The 22,085-nt window shown below is 28.6% G+C and overlaps 3 protein-coding genes across 6 annotated transcripts; all 3 read right to left on the minus strand.

The window, feature by feature from the left end:
• Nucleotides 1-478: 478 nt before the first annotated feature.
• On the minus strand, nucleotides 479-8,376 carry LOC120358189 (odorant receptor 22c-like). 4 transcript variants are annotated; one of them, XM_039451337.1, is made up of 10 exons: nucleotides 7,214-8,374; nucleotides 6,530-6,652; nucleotides 5,970-6,087; nucleotides 3,405-3,666; nucleotides 2,956-3,078; nucleotides 2,352-2,442; nucleotides 2,156-2,289; nucleotides 922-1,054; nucleotides 665-847; nucleotides 479-593 (listed from the first exon to the last, which is right to left on the minus strand). In XM_039451337.1, the coding sequence occupies exons 1-9, from the start codon at nucleotides 7,355-7,357 to the stop codon at nucleotides 800-802; spliced, it is 1,176 nt and encodes a 391-aa protein (XP_039307271.1). In that variant the 5' UTR covers nucleotides 7,358-8,374; the 3' UTR covers nucleotides 479-593; nucleotides 665-799. The 4 variants fall into 4 exon arrangements, with proteins under 4 accessions (XP_039307271.1, XP_039307269.1, XP_039307270.1 ...); XM_039451335.1 differs by having other exon boundaries at nucleotides 665-1,054; nucleotides 7,214-8,376; XM_039451336.1 differs by lacking the exon at nucleotides 479-593 and having other exon boundaries at nucleotides 621-1,054; nucleotides 7,214-8,376.
• Nucleotides 8,377-10,359: 1,983 nt separating this feature from the next.
• LOC120358119 lies at nucleotides 10,360-11,037 on the minus strand. Its single transcript, XM_039450852.1, has one exon. The coding sequence runs from the start codon at nucleotides 11,035-11,037 to the stop codon at nucleotides 10,360-10,362; it is 678 nt and encodes a 225-aa protein (XP_039306786.1).
• A 1,452-nt stretch (nucleotides 11,038-12,489) lies between these two features.
• LOC105202845 lies at nucleotides 12,490-21,135 on the minus strand. The gene is made up of 10 exons (XM_026135828.2): nucleotides 20,867-21,135; nucleotides 20,491-20,610; nucleotides 19,039-19,156; nucleotides 16,408-16,669; nucleotides 15,966-16,088; nucleotides 14,483-14,573; nucleotides 14,287-14,420; nucleotides 13,009-13,141; nucleotides 12,749-12,932; nucleotides 12,490-12,681 (listed from the first exon to the last, which is right to left on the minus strand). Exons 1-9 carry the CDS (start codon nucleotides 21,008-21,010, stop codon nucleotides 12,885-12,887), a joined length of 1,173 nt encoding a protein of 390 aa, XP_025991613.2. The 5' UTR covers nucleotides 21,011-21,135; the 3' UTR covers nucleotides 12,490-12,681; nucleotides 12,749-12,884.
• Nucleotides 21,136-22,085: the final 950 nt, after the last annotated feature.

The raw sequence follows: 22,085 nt of genomic DNA on the forward strand, positions 1-22,085 counted from the left end.
TGCAATCAAGTGAATTCTATCAACAAGTAAATAGCTACATTTCATTATTAAATTTGTTAAATACAAAATTGTTGCTGTCACGTTGCTGTCATGTTACTAACAATATAACGTATCAATAGTCATGTGCATTCGTAATGTGTTTTTTCGTTGTCAGGAAATGTACAGCAAGTATATAACAACATATGCAATGCATTAATTTGCCCGATATGCTATATCACACTTAATTATCTGGGATGGTTCCGTGTGAATATAATCGACTTGTATTCGGCGAATCTGGAAGATAGTCCCGGTTTTCATCCCGTGTAATAACATGAGAAACATATGGTGTTCAGCGAATAAAAAATAATCTTCGGGCAATTTTCTACCCACAATGTTAGTTTTTCTCACACGTGCGATTATTATGTTGTGACTACATCACGATTGTTTTTTGGTTTGAAGTACAGACAACATATTAAGAACAATTTTTAATCTTAACAGTTAATTCTAATAATATTTTATTTACAATTATTCTGAAAAAGAAGAATTTCTAGGCAATGCTACAGATAAATATACAGAAGCAGACAGATATTTCTTATCATAAATATTTTGTTACTCTAAAAAGAATTCACATATTTTGTAAGTTGTTTTAATTAATTTCGTATTTATTCTATGTATTTACACTTACCTGTAAATCGCACTAACAGATTTCTGTTTCTACAGAGGACAATTGCTTATCATAAGAATAAGATCAATACATGTCTAACACATTCTTGCGATTTTTCTACGTTACTTCTACACTTGCAACTTGATAGAAACTTTTTCAGATTTGTCTGACAAACATGCAGTAGGAGAGCGATGTTTGAAGTATCTTCGAAAGATACATATTTTTTATTCTTTGCTTTTACGATTCGCGTGTAATGAATACGGCGTACTTTTTTTTACCTTTCCAAAATTCTGCAAAGACATTGTATAAAATTTACTGGCGGTGATGACCAACGGGTGACAGCGTCGTATCAGTATCATTAACAGTATTTTTTGCTCTGAAACAACTGCATTGTACCACGTAGAATTGTATCTGCAAAACAAATTTTTTTTTTTTTTGGAAAGAAAACTTCTTTAAAATCAAGATATAGTTTTATTGTATATGTTAACGATATTTCACAAATCACTCACCACAATATTATATAAAAATTATACACAATATTTACAAAATGCTTCAGCGATCATTATTTTTTAACGCGAACTTATGTGTATTTATTATGAGAAACGTATAATGTTTGTTTCATATACATTGTTAAAAATTATGTAATTATAAAAAATTTTTAATTAAAATGGTAAAAATGAAATGTAATATTAAAAAAGTAAAAAGAACTGCAAATTATGACTAACAGAATTCAAGATATTTTAGAAAACATAAATGCTCTTGTTTCAAAAATGCGTTAAAAATGCTATCAAAATTTTAGATTATCAATATCCATATATTTTAAAAAATTTAATTTAAAATTGACACAAAAATGTATCTTTTTAAATTTTTATTAAGTGTTTCGTTTTGGCTTCAGTCAAGGAATTTTTCCCAAAAAGTACCGCAAAAAATTCAGGAAATATTTTTTTCTGTCTTCACTAATAATCCTGCTCACTCTCTCACATTCTCTCTCCCTCTCCCCTCTCTTCTTGTACTCTTTTTTTTCTGCGCTTGAGGTGGCTTGCTCCAGAGCGCACATTAAATATTACTTATCTCTCTCTCGCTCCCTTTTTTTCTTCTCCAATAATAAGTAAACATTGTTAATACACAAAATTTTCAAATATCTCACTAATACATTTAGAATCTCTCTAAATTCTTTGGAGTGCAATCTTGCTCTAAAAGAGAGTGAAAACTCAGTCAGTTTTAAGAAACAGTGGCTGATTTTTCACTCTTTTAGAATAAGTTTTCAGTCTGAAGGGTGAAATTTTACTCCAAGGAATTTAGAAAGATTTTGAGGTTATTCCACATATATTTTTAGATAAATTTAAAACGCTGCGCAAATAAATTCAGTATTTTTTCTTTTTTGTACAAATAAAGTTTGATTTTAACGTTTTGTTTAAAAGATACAATACAAAGACGAAGTAATAATTGTCAGGTATGATAACCTCCTATTTTTAAATATTTTATTAAAAAGAAATTTATTTTGTTACTCACATTTTCTCATATACGCTCAAACTTTCATCCGTTATCTTTTGTCCCATGTAACAACATACGAATAACTGACATAATGTTGCACAAGAGATACCTATAGATCTAATAGCTCCCTCGATATCAGAAATAGTTAATATCTAAAAAACTTTATTTCAACATTTCAACAACACTTGCAAACACATTTCTTATGTCAACGTACCTGGATTATCGTAAGACTCAACATAATCATTATTGCTGTTAGATCCCATAAAATCAGTGTTGTGTGATAAGTTTCAATTATATCAACGAATCTTGTAATGTAAAAAAGTTATTCATGTTAAAGTAATGAAATAAAAAATATTTTTGGTGCATGTGAAAAAAAATTCATACGCATTAACATAGATTACAGTTGGGAATTCAACTGTGCTGAAGTTTATAATTGTAAGATTATTTTTTAATCGCAGAGAAATAACAATAATAAAATAGCTGGCAATAATATAATGCGTAATGTTTATAATATTATAATATTATCCAAATGTAAATCTGTTGATTTGTATTTAAAGATAGAATAAGAGAAATATCTATTAATATCTTTATTTGTATGTCAGATTTATCTCACACTATATATTTGTATTTTCTAACTTAACAATACATATTTTTTGAGATTGGAATGGTATAAAGTGACACGTGAAAGGAGCATTGTTATTCCATTATTGTTACTTTTTAATTTTTCTACGGATCAAATACAACTGATTCATTGTTTGTGAAAAACTAAATTGCGTTGAAAATTTTAGATAGCGCGTATATTAAATAAAGATACGAACTGTATAATGTTGTAATGCTGCTGTATAAAAACGATCATGTTCTCGTTTCTTATTTGTGACTCCTGAATTAAATCGCATTCCGTTCTGTCTTTAACAACGAGAAATAAGCGTTCTGCGCGAGACCTGCCAAAATTATCGCCAATGTTACTCTTATCATACAACTAACTTTGTTCTAACGATAATCACTTTGATGAGCGGAAAAAAAGCGAACTGACTGTTTAGTTTTAGTGAAAAATATTTAAAAAGGTAAATAACAAATGTTTTAAAAACGCATGCGCGCACGTGAAAAGAAAACTTTTCTTTATTTATTAGACAGAGATATATCTGTTATGCACAAATTTGAGAGTTGATAGACAAGTTGAAAGATAATAGGCGCTTCGCTTTCTAGCAGTCTAAAAGTCATCTGCTCTTTTAAAAGTAGCAGTAAATTACGAGGAATAGTTTCTCACCCCAATAACTTGCACATTCCGCAAACGTGTTGTGTGAGAGTCATAAATAAAGTGAAACCCATAACGAAAACTAGAGGTATGGTTAGAAGTACAAAGCACGTGTGGGAACGAATGAGTATAACGTATCGTTCTTCATCTAAAAAGAATTCATCTTTAAAGGGTGTCCTCCGCGGACGAGATTCGTTCATGGGCATTAAAAGATTGAGAATTTCTGGTGTGCACAACCATATGCAATATCCCACCATGCTTACATACGACAAGACTGAAAATTTAGTAATTAGCAAATTTATTAATATAATTTATAGCAAGAGAGCTATGTATGTGTGTGTAAAAAAATGTAATTCAATTAAAATGATAGACAAGAATTTATTAATTTTTTATTTTTACCAAATTATTATATGGTTGACTTTGTTTTGAATTTTTCAGAAAGCAATTTCATAAAAGATACAACATTAAAGGAGTATTCTCGTTTTTACTACCATCTTTATATCCATAAGAATTTTTTTGGAAAATATATGTAAGAGCTGCAAATTGAAACTTGATATATCTATTATTTGATATTTGAAAGTTTTTTACAAATGTTCGTTCCAGCTTTCTAAAATATATTTTTAGTAATTACTTGCATATCTGTATAAGTGTGTAAAAAAAATACCGGTTTATTATTGCTATGATTTAAGATATAGAAATGATAAAAAATAAAAACTTCCAAGAATATTTCAATCTATATGTAGTTCTTTTCCGAACTATAAACAAGTTAAAAAATTTAATTTGTAGAAAGTTTATGAAAAAAATTTTCTTTTAAATTGTAATTTTGAACTTTTTTTTTTTTTTAGACGTTACTCGTCGTTACTTGACGTTACTTTTTACGTAAAAATTAAAAGGTTAGAATTTTTGTTGATTGTAGTTTGGACGAGAGAGGAAAGTGCTATAAGTATGTACTAAAAATTTTAACCCAATATGATTAAAATTACATGAGTTTTTGTGTTAACAATTATGAAAAATATTGTTTGGAGGAAAACGTGTTTAAAATATTGCAGAGTGTATACCTTAATAATAACTTTTGCAAATCTCTTCCTTTGACCTACTTTTTCTTTCAAAGTTCAAATTAGAAAAAATACAAAAAATCATTACTCTAAAAGCGATAATAAAGAGGAGTAGAAAAGTTTATGAAATGATCGAAACTTGATAAACTTCAACTCGCTACAATAAGAATAGGAATGAATTGAATGCAAAATCTTTTTGTGGGCTATTTATACTATTATAATAATTATTTTCACAATAAAAAGCTATTTTTAAAATTACCAAATATTAATATATGGAAACTGGCTCATCGTGCGGTGTAAAACATGGTTTTGCATAGATTAAAGGCCATCTAATTGACATATTTAATTGACTTATTGACAGCATCATATGGAAGCTTTTCACTATAGAACTCAGATTTAAAAAATCCAATAATAATTAGCTAAATGGCGACAAAAGTACAAAAAAGTAGAGAAGTATAGTGTATATTTTTATTATTATAAAATGTAACGTGTAAATAAATAATATTGTAAAGTTATTGTAGTTACAAATATTTTAAATACCTTTTAATTAAAAAAATATTTCGATATCTTTGTTCACAAGTTGTTTTCTACCATAGATATACACCGCACAATGGATCAGGCTGCAGTCATATATTAATACAATATTTTGTGCAGTAGCTTATTCATATATCGCATTATAAGTAGCTCATAAAAAGATTTCGAATTCAATTCATTTCTATGTCTTTATGAACAAATCAAAGTTTTCTTGTTTTTCACTATTACCGATCTTTCTATCCCTTTTAAAGTGATTACAGATAATTTAAAATAAAATTTTATTGTCAAAATTTAATTTGTAAGTATTAGTTCTGATATTATACTCAGACTCTAATATTTTAAAGGCTTGGTTTAATATTGTCTTAATATGTGATATGTAAACTCCAATGAAATTTTTCTTCTCAAATTCTCGAAAGATGTAGGGGAATGTGGGGGAATTACGGTAAAACAAGACACTGCCATTTTGATATTTTTTTCTAATCCGTTGCCTTCCGCGGCAATGTCACGTATACAAGCTCGATACGCTCATTGCTTAACAAACATTCACGACGTGAGATTGCGCACATGAAAATGCCAAAATGACAGTGTCCGATTGTAATCGGGGTGTGTAATTCTCCCTCACCTCTCCCCTAAAGAAATATCATTATTAAAAGTGAATAAATATTAGATATTGAAAGTGAAATAAATCTGATTCGGAGAAAATAGGGAATAACTAAATATGAAATCAAATGAATTATGCTTAGAAAATTTTGCATTTAATTTAATGCTAACAATTAATGTTTTGTAATTTTATTGTGAAATTGTGATTATTAATAGTTAAAATAATTGCCGATTGTTGTTCATTAAAAATTATGTGTACGATGAATATGTTTATAATGAAAAACATGATTCTCGTATTATCACACACAGAAATACAATCTCGATTTTACAGGCAGAAATGCCTGTCTTTTTCTTTTGTAGACAAAGCGAGGTTTAATGTTTCTCTTACTCGTACAACAGAATGTGAATAGTTTTGAGAACTCAGCATGTTCGCGCATAATCTTGATCTCACTATGTGTCTTTTGCAATGCCCAGTCTTTTGATATACGGTCGAATAATATTTTAACCTGAAAGAAAAGTAAAGGTAAATGAATGGTCACATATTTTTAAAAATTAATAAATATTTATACAGTGCATCAATTTAATTGTTAATGTAATTGTAATATGTAATTTCAGTTTTAAAAGATTTACAATTTAATATTGCATATTTCACCTACAATATATAATGTTTCTTTTAGCATTTACTTTATTTAATTATACTTTTATCTTTTATTACTCATAACATTTGTTCATAGCAGTACGTAATAATTGACAAGGCAATATCTTAATCAGCGAAGAATTAGAAGATAAAATATTCCGATAAACGAAAACAAAATTTGTATATAAGTATCATAATTTCTTCTATTTATCGAAAAATAATCACAGTCTAGGCTTTTACATATCAGAGATGAAAAAGATATATTTTATCAGTTATGAGATACACAAATTACAAGAACTTATGATGCTTACTTTGTCTACATTTCCGATACGTAAATGCAAGTTGCTTAGGATACCCAATTTAATTAAAAGCGCTGGCACCCCATTCACTATAAATTCATTTGTGATAAATTCAAATGTAAACCAGCACAAGATCTGGAAACATATTATTAATCTTTGATAAAAAGAAATAGACATAATTTCATCGAGAAATAATTATTTGAACCATATTTCATTAAATTTCTCATATGAAAATTTCCTTCCTTTTTTCTTTTATAGCTTCGATACTGATGACACAGGTCTACAAAATTACGAAGGAGCAGGGAGGCATAAAATATTTTTATCAGTTGCAAAAAAATATTTTCTGTATTGTAGGAATATTTTTGCGTAAAATGTCGTAAAGCTAACCTCGTTATCATTTTTTCTTTAGCTAGAAAAAATTCAAGTTCGAAAGAAGTTGATTTTGCGTTTATTTAAAAAATTGAGGATGATGGAAAAAACGTAGTTGTTTTTAGCGCATCAAAATCCTATAGAAACGTCATTCAAAGTTCAAAGCACAAGACCCTCGCCTAATTTTGTAGACCTGTGTAATTGATTAAATATCAGTTTATATACAGTATTATTATTCTAAAAATATATATGTTATTTCCAATTCTTTTGTTTCAAAAATGTAAAATAATTAATTTAAAAAAAATTATTTTCCAAAGGCGCGGATACCTGAAAAATTGCAGACAACATCATGACGACCGTGATAAGAGCTCTTATTAAACGAGCATTCCACTTGCTTTGATAAGGCTCTAGTCCGCAAGCCGATAGAAGAAAGCGGTTCAGTTTATAATAATTCTCTTCTGGATATTCCATTTGCTTCGAGGGTTTTAAAAGAACTGACGATAGAGCCGATCGTGTTACTTGACTATTGTAGCCATTTCCTCTTTTTTTTTCATTATTACATTGTTTTTCATTTTTTATTTTTTTATCTTTAGAGAATTATCGGACAAATTGCATCGAGGTAAAATACGCGCACTTAATACGGAAGCGAAACTCGAAGGTGTCGGAAAAATTGATCGGCAAGACGCATGCAATATTCGTGTAATAACGTGGGAAAGAAACCATCGGTGGAGTTTACAAACGGTAATTGTCTTTAGTCAGTTTTTTTTGCATGCAATTGTTTCGCTGAAGTCCATAGAACAATTTTTGCTGCTTCGATGCAATTTTTTTATTATGACAAAATATGAAATGGAAGTGAGAGAAAAAAATTCAATGTAAAAATATGTTTGTGCAGTATTTATGCATACAGTACAATATCGTCGACTAGGAACGTCACTTCTATAAGAAATGTGTTATCAGAAGCAAGATAAATTTTTTAAGTTGTAGAAGTGCGATATAGAACATAGTAAGATATAGAATATAGTAAGTATAGAATAATAAGTATAGAAGTCGAGAATAATTACCTTAATTTACAGTACGTAATGAATAGCAATGATTTTTAAGTGTAGTGAAAAATCATCTTTCGATTGTTTATGCAACAAAAAAGTGGGATAATTATTCCTGGATTAAAGATAAAACTTTACATTCTCTAGTGCTAATTATAAGAAAAACAGAATGATATATACTGTAAGAGACACATAGAAAAAGTTGTTAATTCTTATAATAGATAATTTCTTAGCTCTACATTTTTTAATTAAATTTTTTAGATAGAATACTTTTTCTAATCTAAAATCAAAAAATATAATATTAAAATTTATCCATCAGAGAATTTTCCATTGGAATAAAAATTATAAATATGAATCATATGACTTCGTTATATTTCTAAAATACCAAAACAGCCTGCAAGTAATTGTGAAAAAATGCAGATAATATAGAGTGACATATATAATGTGATATGTCCTAGATAGCCAAATGCAGTGAGTTTGTTGTTATATTGTCAACAATGTTGCATCAAACTCGAGACAGCATTATATCTGTTGGGTTGCACTCAAGTGAATTCTATCAACGACAAGTAAATAGCTACCTTTTATTAATAAATTTGCTAAATATAAAATTGTTGCTGTCAGGTTGCTGTCATGTTACTAACAATATAACGTATCAATGTCATGTGCATTCATAATGTGTTTTTTCGTTGTCAGGAAATGTACAGCAAGTATATAACAACATATGCAATGCATTAATTTGCCCGATTTGCTATATCACACTTAATTATCTGGGATGGTTCCGTGTGAATACAATCGACTTGTATTTGGCGAATCTGGAAGATGGTCAGGCGCGCATTTACATATTTTGCCGCTTGTGGTTGAAAAGTACCTGCCGCCCCTTATATAGGTAGTGAAAATTAGAATTTTTATAAGAAATGCATAACGCGATCTGAACATGATAATTCCTAAGTGTAACAACTTTTAACTTAACAATCCTAATACTTGTGTAAAATAAATCCTAAATGTAACAGTTTTTAACCTAATGTAACTTGTCAACTTATATAATATTGCAAAAAAACTTACGTGCATTAGCTGGTATTATAATTGATTATTTATTATATTAAATGTATTATTAAATACCACTCAGAGTGTGCCACGAGAAGGCTGCACGATAGGACTTCACACTCTGGTTTTTTGTGTTTTTTTTGTTTTATTATTTTTTTAATTTTTTAAAGTTTATTTATTTTTTTATTGTTTAAGTTTTATAATTTTGATTTGATTTGATTTGATTTCTTTTTTACGCAACTGAGCATCAGCAAATGAATCAATTATATCATCATAATTTAAACGTTTTGCGATTTCTGACTCAATTGTAAGAATTGCTGAATAGTTGAGACGTTCATCACCCATCGTAGATCGGAGATCATTTTTGACGCGCCGTAATGTTGAGAAAGATCTTTCTGCTGAACAGTTCGTTACAGATATGCATAAGAAAATTCTAACTACGATATTAATGTACGGATACACTTCTTGGAGGCCTTTATCATAAATCATTTTCAGATCTTTCGAATAGTGCTTGGAGGTTTATCTAAATTTTTTAAAAATCCAAAGAAATGGAGACATTCATTTTGAAACAATTCTGAATCTGGCAAGTCTTCTTTATATTCATTACTTAATCTGACAGCATTAGTTTGCAATTTTTAGCAATAGTTTTATCATTCAATGTAATTCCTTAAAAACCAAAACTTGTGCTCAACTTTTCGTAGACTGTTTTTCGACGTTCTAATTCTGCAACTATTCTATCAACTATGACATAAAAAGTATTGATTTTAAAGTTTTCTCGTTTATTAAATTCGGTTTCAAAATTTCGTGATTCGTCGTCTTGGAGTTTTCTTATCCTTTTTCTTTTTAAATTATCTTTATAATCTGTAATAAATGATTTTTTAAGAGTAGCATTTTCATAGATATCAAATGCTTTCCTAATACTTTCAACATAGTATTAGGAACCGTCATTAATGAACCGTATAATTCTGCTACAGTATAAAGATCAATGTCAGCTGCTTGAAGCTTCTTACTAGGAAAATAAAATCTCTGTAATAAATCATCCTATACTGAAGAAAGAATAGCTGTTTCAAGACATCGTAGTTGACGGAGGATATCTGAAGCTTCACATCGAGTACAAGATTTTTCTGTTTCATCTTCCGCAATTGATGCAAGAGCCTCAATCACTTCATTCCAATCTTTATTAAGACTTTGACATGGGTCATAACGGGCTGACCATCGTGTTTGTGACAAGCCTTTTAGAGTTCTGTTTTCACGTTGTGTTAAATGTCTCTGTAATATTTTCCCAGCGATAAGTAGAACTTGAAAAAAATACATACAAATTTTGAAGAAGAAGGAAAAAGTCATTACTTTCTTTACAACAACTTGCTGCATGTTCTCCAACTAAATTCAGGGAATGACCTGAACAGGGAGAGTATACAGCGTTTGGAGAACTTTCATTAATTCTAGCTTGTAATCCGGCATATTTACCAGACATATCCTGGCATTATCATATGATTGACCTCTACAATTTGCAATATCAATATCAAAAGCCACAAGCACAATGACAACAGCATCAAAAAGTTCGATCGATTTATGACCAGCATTCGGAACAAAACACAAAAACCTTTCTACAGGATGTCCATTTTCCAAAACATATCTCACAATCACTGCAAGTTGATCGGTATGAGATATGTCTGGACTTGAATCTACTACAATAGAAAAATACTTGGCACTCTTTAATTCTTTAATTATTTGTTTCGTTACTTCTTCAGCCATTAACTTAACGAACTGTTCATATGTAGTAGAAGATAAATACGAAGTGTGGCCTTGACCTGGATTACCGTACTTAGCTATATGCTCTGCCAAAAAAGGATCGAATTCAGAAATAAGTTCAAGACACATTATAAAGTTACCACTGCTTGACGAACCAAACTTCTCGATATAACCTCTTAAAGATGAACTTGCAGTTACCAAGGCACGGACAGTGGCTACAACCCGTTTTAAAACGTTGCGCCAGTACTTTTTCTCTGTGTCTATTTGATACGAAAAATGTGTATAAATTTTTCCAAGAGTGTTTGATCTCATTTTTATATCTAAAACACACGACTTGTGTTCAAAAGAATTCTCATGATTTTTTAATGCATTATTGCCATGCTTTCAGTCGTCAAATCCTTCTTTTGCTATTTTTGTAGTTCCACCAAACAATTGACAAGGAACACAAAACACTGAACCCGAACTTTCTGAGTACATTAAATACGATCGCTTTACTATTTGGCCATTGACAAGTTGAGTTTTAAATAATGATTCATTTAAATATCGATATTGCTTACCACAAAGTCTCTTTGAACGGGAAAAATCAAAATTTTTATTATAAACGTCTTGGTTAATTCCATGCTGCAAAACGTATACACGTGTAGCATTGTTTACTACCCATAAAACTGGATCATTTACAAACACATTAGAATTAACTGTATTACTCTCATCAATATTAATTATAGAAGACAAGATAATTGACTCTGGGGACTTTGAGGTGAAATTAAAATGGTCTATGTCACACGTTGTTGATACAATTTCTTTATTATCCGAACATTCGGAACCAGTAATGGGAAGCAGTTGTTTTGAAGAACTAGCAATGGGAATGGCTGGATTAAAAAAACTATCAATCTTAAGTGTTTTTTCTATAACACTACGTCCTCTCTCAGCCTTATCTAACCTTCGTTTCTTATACTGACTTCCACTTAATCGTATCCGTCCGTCACTCATGTTTTTTATATTAAAAAAAAAATTAAAGACAGCAGTCTGATGCAAATTATAAAAAAAAAGGAAAAGGGAAAAAACGTAAAAAATTACGATTAATAACTAAAATTTATATATATACTAATTAAGAAATTTATTTTATTTAAAAATATGAAAGATAAAACAAAATATAAATGGATATAATATTAAACATAAAACATAAATGAATATAATATTGTCGCACGCTAACTCTCACGTATCGTAAAGTGCTTGCTTGCTTCCTTTTTATTGGTACCCGTTCCCAATAATTAGAAGAGCGGAAACGATTTGGCCATAATAACCAAATTATAGTTTTCAAAGCTCGATAATTATCGTTCCGGTGACCGACTGTGATGCAAGATGCAATCAACAGGCACAAAGATATAGCGAAACAAACCGTCCGAATACTTAAGATTAAAACGACCCCAAACGAACTCTCACGTATCGTAAGCATCGGTACCGGTTGCCGGGCTCAACCTCATATATGTAATAATCGACTGAACCTCAGCTGTACGCCGCCGCTGAAACGCGGTCTTACGACACGACACGCCGCGGCGCGTCGTGTCTCCATATTTTGCCGCCCTTATATTTTGCCGCCCTGGGCTATAGCCCATTAAGCCCCTATAGTAAATCCAGCTCTGAAGATAGTCCGGGTTTTCATCCCGTGTAATAACATGAGAAACATCTGGTGATCAGCGAATAAAAAATAGTCTTCGGGCAATTTTCTACCCACAGTGTTAGTTTTTTTCACACGTGCCATTATACTGTTGCGGCGACATCAATTATTTTTTTATTTAAGTACACAAAATATATTAAGAACAATTTTTAATCTTAACAGTTAATTTTGATAATATTTTATTTACAATTATTCTAAAAAAGAAGACTTTCTAAGAAACGCTACAGATAAATATACAGAAGCAGACAGATATTTATTATCATAATTATCTTCTTACTCTAAAAAGAATTCACATAATTTGTAAGTTGTTTTAATTAATTTCGTATTCTGTGTATTTACACTTACTTGTAAACCGCACCAACAGATTTCTATTTTTACAGAGAACAATTTTGTTTTTGTAAAATCGAGACCAATCCACCAATCTAACATTCTTGCGATTTTTCTACGTTACTTCTACACTTGCAACTTGATAGAAACTTTTTCAGATTTGTCTGACAAACATGCAGTAGGAGAGCGATGTTTGAAGTATCTTCGAAACATACATATTTTTTATTCTTTGCTTTTACGGTTCGCGTGTAACGAATAGAGCATACTTTTTTTTTTACCTTTCCAAAATTCTGCAAAGACATTGTATAAAATTTACTGGCGGTGATGACCAACGGGTGACAGCGTCGTATCAGTATCATTAACAGTGTCTTTTGCTCTGAAACAACTGCATTGTACCACGTAGAATTGTATCTGCAAAACCAATTTTTTTTTTATTTTTGGAAGAAAACTTCTGCAAAGTTAAGACATAGTTTTATTATATATGTTAACGATATTTCACAAATCAGTCACAACAAGATTATAAAAAGTTATACAAAACATTTACAAAATGCTTCATGTATTCATTTAACGCGAACTTATTATGCGTATTTATTATGAGAGACGTTTTATGTTTGTTTCACATACAAATATTGTTAAAAATATTGTTAAAAATCATGTAAGTAAAAAATTTTTAATTAAATTGATAAGAAGAATATTAAAAAAGTAAAAGAACTGCAAATTATGACTAACAGAATTCGAGATATTTTAGAAATAAATAAAAATATAAATGCTCTTCTTTCAAAAATGCAATGAAATTTTTTTTATATGTTTCAAAAATGCGTTAAAAATGTTAACAAAATTTTAGATTATTAATGTCCATATATTTTAAAAAATTTAATATAAAATCAACAGAAAGATTTATTTTTTTTTAATTCTTATTAAGTGCTCCATTTTGACTTTTAGTCAAAGGATTTTTCCAAAAAGTATCGGGAAAAATTCAGGAAATATTTTTTTCTATTTTCACTAACAATCCTGCTTGTCTTTTCACCCCTCCCTTTCTCTCCAATAATAAATAAATATTGTTAATATACCAAATTTTTAAATATCTTAGTAATACGTTTTGAATCTTATTTTTTTTTGTTTCGAATAAAAAACAATTTTAATTAGGAATGAGTTGCTGTATTCGTACCAATTGCCAAATCTTCGATGAGAATACTTATTAAAAATTGAATACATAATATATATATATATATATATATATATATATATATATGCATAGATGACTCATGTTACAAGAAAAGAAAAAGGAAATATAGTATTTCTGCTTACTACGTTGGTTTTGGGATTTATTTTATATATCTTACGAAAAACTTAATTATTGTAAAATTGGAAATAAAATATTACGAAAACTGCTATATTTTCTGATAGAAGATTCTATCTTTATATTTAATTTTTTAAAGTTTGATATTAAGGTTTTGTTTAAAAAATATAATCCAAAGACGAAGTGGTATATATCAATTTTGATAACCTCCTATTTTTAAATATTTTATTAAAGAGAAATTTGTTTTGTTACTCACATTTTCTCATATGCGCTCGAACTTTCATCCGTTATCTTTTGTCCCATGTAACAACATACGAATAAATAACATAGTGATGCAACAGAGATACCAATAGATCTAATAGCGCCCTCGATATCAGAAATAGTTAATATCTAAAAAACTTTGTTTCAACATTTCAACAATACTTGCAAACACATTTCTTATGTCAACGTACCTGGATTAACGCAATACTCAACGTAATCATTATTGCTGTGAGATCCGATAAAAACGGTGCTGTGTGACAAGTTTCGATCATATCAACGAACCTTGTAATGCAAAAGAAGTCATTCATGTTAAAGTAATGAGGTAAAAAATATTTTTTGTATATGTAAAAAATTAATACGTAAGATACTTGTGCCGAATAAGGCTCAGTACTAAATAAGGCCCACTTTTAAATTTACTATTTAAAAACCCACTTTATTTTTGAAATATATCCTTAAAAGATATGTCATAGGAAGTAGATAAAGACTGAATGTGAAATTAATACCGCTGGCAACACGTTTATTCAGTGCAACGAAAGCTTGTAATAAAGTGGGTAAATCAGTCGTTTTTATAAAAATTTGTTGTAAATTTAATAAGTATACATTATTTTATGGTTTATTACAACATATTATAATATTATTCAACTTTCTAACTATAGAAAAAAACAAATATGTATATCAATTATTTTGGAATAAATATACTTTTTTATAAATAATGTATTAATAAATAAGGTCCACTTGTACATTAATTGTTATAGCCATTGTCATTTGTTTATTATGTATGTGGCTTGCAACAGAGAATAACGATTTTCAATGATACTAACTTTTCATAAACTAAAATTGCACTAAAATAGCCACAATTTCTTATAGTTAAAATATTAATTATAGACAAAATTAAAAATAATTGTGATGTTTTACTAGTATAGATCTTAAAGGATTTCGTATTTGTGATTAATAATCATTTTAACAGTCAGTTGGAAAATAATATTTAATTTCTTTGTTATTTTTAATTTATTTTTATTTCGGGCTTTATTAAAAGCACAAGAATTTAATAAGGCCCAATGTCAGAGTTTAAAAACATTTCTTTTTTGTTTACTTAAAAATGTTTTATGTAGAAGATAATTTTATATTGGCAAGTGGTTGAAATAAACATTTTATTCTCATTTAGTTTATTTCAATATCTTTGTAAATAGAATTTATAAAAAATAAAATATGTTAGATGGGCCTTATTCGGCTTGGGTACCTTATATTAACTTAGGTTACTGTTGGGAATTCAATGCTGAACTTTGTAATCATAAGATTATTTTTATTAAAGAGAAATAACAATAATAAAATAGCTGGCAATAATAAAATGCGTAGATGTCTGTAGTATTATGATCAATGCAAATATAAATCTGTGGATTTATATTTAAAGATAGGATAAGAGAAATATTTATTAATATCTATATTTGTATGTTGGATTTATGTGACACTATATATATTTATAGTATTTAATTTAATAATACATCTTTTGTGAAATTGAAATCGTATAAAGTGACGCGCGGAAGGAGCATTGTTGCTCCATCATTGTTACTTTTTAATTTTTCTAGGGATCAAATACAACTGATTCATTACTTGTGAAAAACAAAATTGCATCGTAAACGTTAGATATTGCGTGTATTAAATAAAGATACGAACTGTATAATGTTGTAATGCTGCTGTATAAAAATGGTCATGTTCTCGTTTCTTATTTGTGATTTCTTAATTAAATCGCATCCCGTTCTGTCTTCTACAACGGAAAATAAGCATTCCGCGCGAGACCTGCCAAAATTATCGCTAATGTTACTTTTATCATACAGTTAACTTTTTTTGAACGGTAATCATCTTCATGAGCGTAAGAAAAGACGAAACGACTGTTTAGTCTTTGTAAAAAAATATTTAAATAAGTAACAAAATTTTAAAAACGCGCGCGCGCACGTGAAAAGAAATTTTTTTTATTAATAAAACAGATATATCTGTTATACACAAACTTGAAAGTTGGTAGACAAGTTGAGAGATAATAGACGCTTTGCTTTCTAGCAATCTAAAAGTCGTCTGCTTTTTTGCAAATAACAGTAAATTACGAGGAGTAATTTCTTACCCCAATACCTGGCACATCCCGCAAACGTGTTGTGCGAGAGTCACAAATATAGTGAAACCCGAGAGGAGAACTATAGGTAAAGTTAGAAGTACTAAGTACAAGTGGGAACGAATGAGGAAAAAGTATCGTTCCTCATCTATAAAGAATTCAGCTGCAAAGGGTTGCCTCGGCGGACGAGATTCGTTCATGGGCATTATAATATTGAGAATTTCTGGTATGCACAGCCATATGCAATATCCCACCATGCTTACATACGACAAGACTGAAAATTTAGTAATTAGCAAATTTATTAATATAATTTATATTTTATAGCAAGAGAGCTATGTGTCTGTGTACGTATGTGCGTGTGTGTATGTGTATGTGAAGAAAAATGAAATTCAAATACAATGATAGACAAGAATTCATTAATTTTTTATTGTTACCAAATTATTGTTACTAAATATGATTGATTTTGTTTCGAATTTTTCAGAAGACAATTTTACAAAAGATACAAGATTAAATGGAGTATTCCCGTTTTTACTATCATTTTTTACATCCATTTTTTAGAATTATTTTGTGAAAGAAATATAAAAGCTACAAATTGAAACTTGCTATATTTATTATTTGATATTTGAAAGTTTTTTACAAATGTTCTTTCAAGCATTATAAAATATATTTTTGGTAATTACTTGCATATCTGTATAAGTATATGAAAAAAATATCATTTTATTGTTGCCATGATTTAAGATATAGAAATATAAACTTGATACAATGATACAAAATATAAACTTCCAAAAATATTTTAATCTATATGTAGTTCTTTTTTGAACTATAAACAAGTTAAAAAATTTAATTTATAAAAAATTAGTTTAAAAAAAATTTTTTTTGTAAAAGTGCATTTTTGCACAAAAGTTCAATTTTTTGATTTTTTTTTAAACATTATTTGAAAAAATTAAATAGTTAGAATTTTTGTTGATTGTAATTTGAATGAGAGAGGAAAGTAGTATAAGTATGTACTAAAACTTTTAACTCAATAGGATCAAAACTAAACGAGTTATCATGTTAACAAGTGTGAAAAATATTGTTTGGAGGAAAACGTGTTTGATATTTTGCAAACAGTTTATACGTTAATAAAAACTTTTGCAAATCTCTTCTTTTAATCTACTTTTTCTTTCAAAATTCAAATTATAAAAAATACATAAAAAATCATTTTCAAAGCGATAATAAAGAGGAGTAGAAAAGTTTATGAAATGATGGAAACTTAGTAAACTTCAACTTGCTACAATAAGAATAGGAATGAATTGAATACAAAATTTTTTTGTGGGCTATTTATACTATTATAATAATTATTATCACAATAAAAAGCTATTTTTAAAATTACAAAATATTAACATATGGAAATTTGCTCACTGTGCGGTTTAAATCATGGTTTCGCATAGGTTTAGGATGATCTAATATACATATTTAACTGATCGAATAATTGATCAGCATCATATGGGAGCTTTTCACTATATGTAGAATAAACTAAAATTTAAAAAAATCCGATAATAATTAGCTTAATGCTGACAAAAAATAATAAAAAATAAAGAAGTAGTGTGTATATTTTTATTATTATAACATGTAAATAAATAATAGTGTAAAGTTAATTGTATTTAGTTCTGAATATTTTTAATACCCTTTAATTTAAAAAAATATTTCGATATCTTTGTTCATAAGTTATTTTCTACCATAGATTTACACCGCACGACGGGTCAGGCTGCAGCTATATATTAATATTTTGTATAGTAGCTTATTCATATGTCGTATTATAAGTAGCTTATAAAAAGATTTTGAATTCAATTCATTTCTATGTCTTTATGAATAAATCAAAGTTTTCTTGTTTTTCGCTATTACCGATCTTTTTATCCTTTTTAAAGTGATTACCGATAATTTGAAGTAAAATTTTATTGTCAAAATTTAATTTATAAATATTATCTCTGATATTATACTCAAACTCTAATACTTTAAAGGTTTAGTTTAATATTGTCTTAATATGTGATGTGTAAACTCTAATAAGAGTTTTTTTCTCAAAATTTCAAAAGATATAAGGGAGAGTGGAGAATTACGGACAACTGGAGTAAAACAAGACACTGCCATTTTCGTGTTGTTTTGTAATCCATTGCCTTCCGCGATAATGTCACGTATACTCGATACGCTCATTATTTAACAATCATTCACGACATGAGGTTACGCACACGAAAATATCAAAATGACAGTGATCGGTTGTATCCGTAATTCCCCCCACTCTCTCCTATATATAAGAAAAATCATTATTAAGGGTGAATAAATATTAGATATTGAAAGTGAAATAAATCTGATGATTCGGAGAAAATAGGGAATAACTAAATATGAAATTAAATGAATTATGCTTAGAAAATTTCGCATTTAATTTAATGATAACAATTAATGTTTTGTTAAGATGAAATCGTGATTATGAATAGTTAAAAAAATTGCCGATTGTTGCTCATTAAAAATTATGTGTACGATAAATATGTTTATGATGAAAAACATGATTCTCGTAGTATCACACACAGAAATACAGTCTCGATTTTACAGGCAGAAATGCTTGTCTTTTTCTTCTGTAGACAACGCGAGGTTTAATGTTTCTCTTACTCGTCCAACAGAATGTGAATAGTTTTGAGAACTCAGCATGTTCGCGCATAATCTTGATCTCACCATGTGTCTTTTGCAATGCCCAGTCTTTTGATATGCGGTCGAATAATATTTTAACCTGAAAGAAAAATAAAAGTAAATGAATATACATATTTTAAAAAATTTAAGAGATATGGGAGACCGAGGCAATTCGGGAGATGGGGTAATTAAAAAAATGGTAATATTTTTGTATTGGTACATATTAAAAATTTATTTTAAATACTGTAAACGCATCCTAATTTAACGATGCTGCTAACAAAATTTTGCTGGTAACGTCATATTGAAGTCGCAGTAGTAAAAAATGTGTTATTTTAAAACAGTCGTAGTAATTTTTGATAGTTAACATGTCTTCGAAATTTAATTAAGATAAATAAGATTCTTTTTAAAAACTTCGAATGTATCGTGTTCAGTTGAATGTTTTTGAAACATGTCGTGTTTACTTTTTGTTGGATGATGATTTTTGCTCGATCATATGCAATAATGTGCACAGTTGATGTCTGGGCTATTCAAAACACCAAACGTCGAATCGTCGTTCGGACGATTTTTTTTCTTTCATATTTACGTTCTATGTACCAAATACACAATTTAATACTCAACAGATGTGATTATACGAAATACGAATAGTCCCTGACTTATTCCAAAAACGCTAAAGCAATAAAATTCTTCATTGTGCATTTGTGTTTTTTTATTGTATATAGCATTTCTTTATAATACTATATATCCTTTTCTGAACAAAGTTTTAACAATAGCTTTTTTACTTTTTTTTCATCTTAAAACATAAATTTCAGAATACTTTCGGACTAGCTTTGAATTACTCCAGGCTTGGGGCTATTCGAAATATTTAGTATTGATCGACATTTTTATATGTACTTCAAAGCAAGTACATTTCCGTGTTCTATTTATAATGGCATTGTGAAGAGAAAGGTCCAACTTTTCAAATTATCCAACTTTTTTTTTAATGAATATAGGATGCAACAGAAGCAAAAGAAAAAAAAATCCGAATTGCCCCGGTCTTCCCTATTTATACATTAAGCTACTTCAATATAACTGTTAATATAATTGTAATATGTAATACCAGTTCTAAAAGATTTACAATTCAATGTATATTTCACCTACAATGTATAATGTTTATTTTAGCATTTAATTTATTTTATTATACTTTTATCTTTCTCATATTACTCATAAAAATTATTCATAGCAGTACGTAATAATTGACAAGGCAGTGTCTTAATCAGCGAAGCATTAGATTAAATAAAATGTTCCAATAAACAAAAACATAATTTGTATGTAGTGTAATAATTTTTTCTATTTATCGAAATCGAATATCACAGTCTAGGTTTTTGCATATTTGAGATGAAAAAGATATATTTTATCAATTATAAGACACAAATTACAAGGACTTATGATGCTTACTTTGTCTACATTTCCGGTACGCAAATGCAAGTTGGTCAGGATACACAATATAAGTAGAAGTGATTGCACCCCATTTATTACAAATTCATATGTGATTTCAAATGTAAACCAGCTTGAGATCTGGAAACATATTATTAATCTTTGATAAAAGGAAATAGATATAATTTCATCGAGCAATAATTACTCATATTTCATTAAATTTCTCATGAAAATTTCCTTCCTTTTTTTTATAGTTTCGATACTGATATTTGATTAAATATCAGTGTTTATATAAGATATTATTATTCTAAAACTGTTTGTGTTATTTCTAATTCTCTAGTTTGAAAAAAGTAAAATATTTAATTAAAAGAAAATTATTTTCCAAAGTCGCAGATACCTGAAAAATTGAAGACGACATCAGGACGACCGTGATAAAAACTCTTATTAAACGAGCACGCCACTTGCTTTGATAAGGCTCTAGTCCGCTAGCCGATAGAAGAAAGCGGTTCAGTTTATAATAATTCTCTTCTGGATATTCCATTTGCTTCGAAGGTTTCAAAAGAACTGACTGTAGAGTCGATCGTGTTACTTGATTATTGTAGCCATTTCCTCTCTTTTTTCATTATTACATTCTTTTTCATTTTTTATTTTTTTTATCTTCAGAGAATTATCGGACAAATTGCATCGAGGTAAAATACACGCACTTAATACGGAAGCGAAACTCGAAGGTGTTGGAAAAATTGATCGGCAAGACGCATGCAATATTCGTGTAATAACGTGGGAAAGAAACCATCGGTGGAGTCTACAAATGGAAATTGTCTTTAGTCAGTTTTTTTTGCATGCAATTATTTTGCTAAAGTCCATAGGACAATTTTTGCTGCTGCGATGCAATTTTTTTATTATAGCAAAATATGAAATGGAATTGAGAGAAAAAAAATTCAATGTAAAAATGTGTTTGTGCAGCTTTTATACATACAGTACAATATCATCGACTAGGAACGTTACTTCTATAAGAAATATCAGAAGCAAGATAAATTTTTTAAGTTGTAGAAGTAAGATATAGAATATAGTGAGATATAGAATATAGTAAGATATAGAATATATTATAGTAAGTATAGAATAATAAGTATAGAAGTCGAGAATAATTACCTTAATTTACAGTACGTAATGAATAGCAATGAGTTTTATGTGTAGTGAAAAATCATCTTTGGTGATTGTTTATGCAACAAAAAAGTGGGATAATTATTCCTGGATTAGAGATAAAACTTTACATTCTGTAGTGCTAATTATAAAAAAGCAAAATGATATATACTATGATATTATATATATATAAATGTAAGAGACACATAAAAAAAGTTGTTAGTTCTTATAATAGACAATTTCTTAGCTCTACATTTTTTAAATAAATTTTTTAGATAGAATACTTTTTCTAATCTAAAATCAAAAAATATAATAATAAAATTCATTCATCAGAGAATCTTCCATTGGAATAAAAATTATAAATATGAATTATATGACTTCGTTATATTTCTAAAATACCAAAACAGCCTACATGTAATTGTGAAAAAATGCAGGTAATATAGAGTGACATATATAATGTGATATGTCCTAGATAG

Source organism: Solenopsis invicta, chromosome 6 (assembly GCF_016802725.1).
Source record: "Solenopsis invicta isolate M01_SB chromosome 6, UNIL_Sinv_3.0, whole genome shotgun sequence".
NCBI lineage: Eukaryota > Metazoa > Arthropoda > Insecta > Hymenoptera > Formicidae > Solenopsis > Solenopsis invicta.